Raw genomic sequence first — 5,720 nt, 5'->3', positions numbered from 1 at the left:
ACTGTATATGTAGGGGTGAAAGTAGTTTTAAATTCTTGGGGGTACTATGACAAAAATATATATACACATACATATTACATATTATAAATCTTTAAACTTTTATCTTTGTGGCATGGTCCTTGCTAGTGAAATATCAATCATCTACCAAACGCTGTTCTCCAACACATAGTGTGCATTTTTTATTATTTATTGCTGATACAAAGGGATGGAAAATCGCTAGACATTAAAAATTGGGCTTCCTTCCTGAAGAGATGGGTTGAGGCTTTCTGGTAAATCTCTTTCTAATGTAAAATATTTACCTGATAGCTATTATCATTTTTATTTAATCAAAGAAATGCACAAACAAGGCAACTCATAAAAACTGTAAAAAGCTTCTCATAATCTTCTTTAAGAATATTTGGGTCAATTTCCGCTGTAAAGTCAAACCTCATTTTGGGGGATTTGCATCAAACAAATACAACATGTGAAAACAGCAAAAATAAGTTAAAATCACTTTATAGTTCTGTATCTCGCTCCCAGCTGCTACATTTCATTCATTAGACTTTGTTTCTTCAGTTTAATCCAATTTAAAACTGCTTTTCATTCATTTTCTAACACCCTTGTCTCTAGTGAGGTTTGCTGGTGTTTATAAGTTTTGTAAAGGAAAAATATAACATAAGTTGCTCTTGGGGGGAGGCAGGTATCAGGTATTACAAAACCTGGATTTCCCTTTTTCAGAACAAGCCCTGGCTCCACACGGTCACCACAAAGGGTCTGAATGTTTGAATGCTTTTTTTTTTACTTCTAACATAAACAGGCAAAGAAGACACCCAGAAATGTTTTTATTAGGTTTATAAACTCTGAAATGATCACAAGGACACAAAGGTTTGTCTTTTGTGGAAGGGGAGAAGCATGTCAGACCTGCTTAGACCAACTCTGAGGTTTCTCTCCCTTTAATATTTATTCTCTTCAGAACAGAGGCGATGTCGTCACAGTAAAAATTCAACAACACAAGACACTATGAACACATGACAGTCCGTTAAGGCGACTTTAAGGTCAGGCGTTCATGCATAGTGGTCACTACAATGGACAGCCGTCTAAAGGCCATTTTCTTGTGGATTTTTATGTTATAAATGCACACAGACCACTGAAGTGGGCACAAGGGCATCATCCTAACCCATCCTATACTTATTCATAAGTATTGGCCTAAACCCCAAATGTCTCAAGTTGTCATGAGAATGAAACACCATAAAACTTTAGGAAAATTACAATTCTGTGTACAAACCCAAAATAATCTGGACAATTTATTCACAAAAGAAAATAACAATATCCTGCTTATTTTGTACTAGAGGAGAGAAGTATAACTAGTTTGGCTGGATAAGGGAAACAGTTTTTTCCAACTGCTGACTATCAAGATGAACGGTGCCTGTTATTGCGCAACAGCCAGCCTCACCTAAACCCTCTCAATTCTCAGAGTGACTATTGACCAGCTCTAATGGGTCGGAAAAGTCTCTAGTAACATGCTTTGTTTTTCATTCAGTGGGTAGAAAATCCAGAAATTTAACTCAAGTAAGGGTAAAAGTACTTCATAATAAAATTACTCAAGTAAAAGTAAAAAGTACAGTGTATTAAAAATACTATTAAAAGTATTTTTACCCAACTCTGCACTTATGAAATTAAACTTTTCCTCATATTATACTGAAAACTTTGCAAGGGACTAATGAAATATAAACGGGTGAAAAACTAATTTCCTCTGAATGAATCCAGAGACATTTTCTGCTGCAGTGCTCACGGTTCTCACCTTTGTGTTTGGAAATTTCAGACTTTATTCAGTGAAAGTTTTATTTGTCCAACACACATAAATAACAAGGCAGTTCAAAGTGCCTTACATGACAAAAACATAAAGAATTTGGACTACAAACTATTATTAATGCTTATTTTTGGCAAAGGCATCTCTAAACAGGTGCCTTTATTTGAAATAATTCAGTGCTTCAGCAGTTTTGCAGTTTTCTGGAGGTTAGTTCCAGAGTAGAGGACTGTAAGGACTTTAAACTGGGCTCTATTTCCTGGTCTTAGTTCAACAATATGTCTTATTGACTGTCCATGTTAAAATAATATGCATTAAAAAATCTGATAAAATAGATTGTACCAAAATATTGTATTTTTCATTGTAATGCAAAATACAATGTGCATTCTAATAACTCAAAACTCTTAGAATGAAAGATTTTAAGTTTTATTTAGGTTGTCAGCAGTTCAGCTACTCCCGGTTTGACCCCAATATTTTGCCCTGTGAGGTAATAAAATGTCTGTATGCTTATGTTTTCATTTAAACTCCAAAGCTTCCTCTTCGTTTATTTTTGGGCAAGTTTTTGTATAAACTCTTTTAGTTGCACAACATTGGCAAAATGGTCTGAAAAGTCGACCACATCCAGCAGCTATATTACTAGAGGATGCTACTTATCTTTGAGCAAAGTCAACTTGATTAAGAACTGACAGAAGCTTGCGTTATGATTTTTTCACGATGTTGGTTGGTTGGTTGGTTGGTTGGTTGGTTGGTTGGTTGGTTGGTTGGTTGGTTGGTTGGTTGGTTGGTTCAAATGCAGGAGGCAAAGGCACAGAGTACATTTAGGGAAATTTAAAGAACAAGATGAAGAATAAAACTTACAACAAAAGACAAGGTGAACTTAGGGGGCCAGAGCAAACAGGAATCCAAAAAATAACGACAAGGAGATAACAGGAGTGCATGTGAGGATCTGGTGGGGAATGAGTGGAAATGAGAGGCTTAAATACAGTTGAATGCTGACCAGAAGACCTGGGCTGATGAGTTAACTCACAGGTGTCAAACTTAAGGCCCGAGGGCCAAATCTGGTCTGCTATTGGTTTTTATTGGGCCCTCTAGACTCTAAATTACATCAATAAGTTCTTCCAGTTTTCCACAAATCTGCAAAATTCACACAAAATCAACAAATTTCCACATTTTTTCTAATTTTACTGCATATTCTCTTCAAAATTGGTCAGAAACATTGAGCTTAAGCCACCTCAGCCTCACTTGATTTTATAGTCTGTAATTGATACGAGTAATAAAAAGTCACATTTATCATCATACATTATTGTAAAAATTCCTTACAAACATTTCTAAATTGGCACCACAAAATCTGTCATTTTGATTGCAAAAAAATACAAAAAGAATAACAAAATTCGAGAGGAACAGCTATTTAGTGATATTTTAATAGCTTGGTTATAAAAAGAATGTATTGGTTTTATCAATACATTCAGACACAACAGGCCCTTTAAGAAAATTCTGATTTTTGTTCTGGTTCTGCTCTCATCCCCAGAACCAGAAGCAAACATGGTTTATGCACCATAAATCTTGAAAAACCCGTTTGAACCATTGTAAATGAAACATTGACCAGCATGATGTGTAATGATGATTTTGATGATGACAATCGACAAAATGTAATGTTTGTTACTGGTTTTCTCAGTAGTTGACCATATGATGTGTCTTTGACATTTATGTTTTCATTTCTAGATGCAGAAAAGATATTGAACATACAGAACGACACAACCTTTTCTGTAAGAGGGAAGCAGGAACTTGGTTCCCTTTATCTGTTCCATGTAAATATTTTTGCCTCTCTGCTCTTTCAGTTGGGGCTTGATGTAATGAGAATATATGCATCAAAGCTGATCGCTGGATCTTTACACTTTGACTTTATAATGGTAAGATTGTTTTGTTTGGGGTTGTTTTAAAGTAAGTTTGCAAGGTCGCCTATAAAATTCAACTATTAATTTAAATATAATTCCAACTTTTGCCCTGCATACAATTATCTTAAAGATAAAATATTTGTATTGAGTAAGAATGAGTTTAATTCAGAATTATTTTGAATTAAAAATCTTAAATTTTCTAAATCAATCCATGTGTTGTCTTTGACTTACCCAAGTTTGGGTTGTAGTTGAAACAGGGAAGGAAACCCAGACCTCTGTCTTCCTGCTCACTCTCTCCAGCTCTTTTTGGAGAAGCTCAATGAGTTTTGAGGCCAGAAGAAATAAATATAACATTTTCCTAATCTCACACTGATGTTGGGTCTCCTCCATAATAGATGTACTATATGTCTAGTTTTTCACATTGTTGACTTGAATGAGTATTAGTATTCATGCCTGGTTTGATAAAACATTTTCACTATTCCTTCACTTTTTACAATGTTTCCTTGTTGAATTTATTGAGTATTAATGCACAAGAAGAGAAGAGTTGAATCCAAGAGAGTATTTGGTTATTATATTCGTCTTCTCCGAATGGTGTTGCTGTTCAGTCTCGCGATATCTCGATTCCCGGGTTATTTAACATTAATGAACGCGGGAAAGCTTTTCCCGCTTCAGAGTGTTTCAGCGTCGTCATTCTTTAGCTGTTTTAGAAGCAGTAACATGAACTCTGATATTCCTCGTCCCGTTTTCACCGATGGTAAGTTTGAATTTGTTTCTCTGATCGGCTGCACTGTGAGTTGTTGTGTGTTTTGCTGTTAGGTTTGTTTTATGAAAATAGCAGCGTGGCGAGCAGGAGGTCTATGAACATGAGGCCTGTGTACCGTAGACAGAGTTCGATAAATCTTCCGCTGCCATCTAAAATAACTTTTTCATTTAAAAAGTTACAACATTTAATTTTAATAAAGTACTTTAAGTTTAATTAAAAAGCATCTATTTTTTTCCTGTCGTTTTCTTTTTCTTTTTACAATTTGAGTTAATTTAAAGATTTGCATCATTTTATCTTGGTTAGTTGTTGAGGCTTCTTGAATACCGTTGTGTATTTCCTGAGTCAATGTTTCATTTGATAGTGTTGGGAATGGAAATCCCAATCGATGAATCATAATTTGTATTGACACACGGAGCATAAAATCAGCCAAGAAAAGCATTCAGACTTTAATTATTTTATTCACTTTCAGCGCTGAAAGGAGACGCTTTTACCATTWCATTCGAGAAGARYTTCTRAAAARGTCTGTGCAGCGTCTGAAGAGAAGGAGGAGGGTAGCTGATTATATGGACTGAAGACACTCCCTGAAATCTCACCATGTCTCTGWGGCCTGRGAAAACGTTTCTTTTTCGTGAGAAATGGACCTTGGTGTCTAACAGAATCAAACATGTAACTCTTTACTATGGGCCCTTTGTCTAACAGCGTGTGACTCTTTCTCGACCTTGGTAAAGCGTCTCAACAATAGTAAATGATTCATTTATATATTAATATTATTAACTATTATTATTATTAAATATAGAATTAGCTTAATAAAATTAATCTTTTGTTTTATTCATTTCTACTATCTTCCCTGATTGAAATGAAAGCTAAAATGGCAAATAAAGATTTCATCCGAGGTTATGAAAATGGAATAAAAATGATCAAATTACATTAAATATACAAATTATATAAGTAAGAATTTAAAAAGATAAATATCAGTATGTCAAAATACTTTATGTAGAAAATGAAAAACAAAGCTGACTGAAGATTGACTTGGTTTTTTTCTCCTTTTCAGTCCTCAATGGAGACGGGAACCACCGTCTAATTAATACAGTCAGGAATGCATTCCCCACATTGCGGGAGCTGACAGGTGGAGCTGCTCAGCGCCTACCCAGAGCTTATAAGCTCCTACCCATAGCTGCTCGGTTTCTATACAGACCTACTCAGTTTCTATACAGACCTACTCAGTTTCTATACAGACCTACTCAGTTTCTATACAGACCTACTCAGTTTCTATACA

At 35.1% G+C, this 5,720-nt stretch overlaps 1 protein-coding gene across 1 annotated transcript in view; it reads left to right on the top strand.

Moving 5' to 3' along the window:
• LOC103479932 (uncharacterized) overlaps positions 1–5,720 on the top strand; it is a 27,092-nt gene that overhangs the window by 8,275 nt on the left and 13,097 nt on the right. Inside the window, exon 4 of the mRNA XM_017309901.1 lies at positions 5,468–5,720. Coding sequence (XP_017165390.1) covers positions 5,468–5,720 — 253 coding nt within the window. The remainder of the gene's footprint in view (positions 1–5,467) is intronic.

This window comes from Poecilia reticulata, linkage group LG17, assembly GCF_000633615.1.
Source record: "Poecilia reticulata strain Guanapo linkage group LG17, Guppy_female_1.0+MT, whole genome shotgun sequence".
Classification (NCBI taxonomy): domain Eukaryota; kingdom Metazoa; phylum Chordata; class Actinopteri; order Cyprinodontiformes; family Poeciliidae; genus Poecilia; species Poecilia reticulata.
The sequence above is the reverse complement of the archived record's forward strand: the minus strand, read 5'-3'. Positions and strand labels throughout refer to the sequence as shown.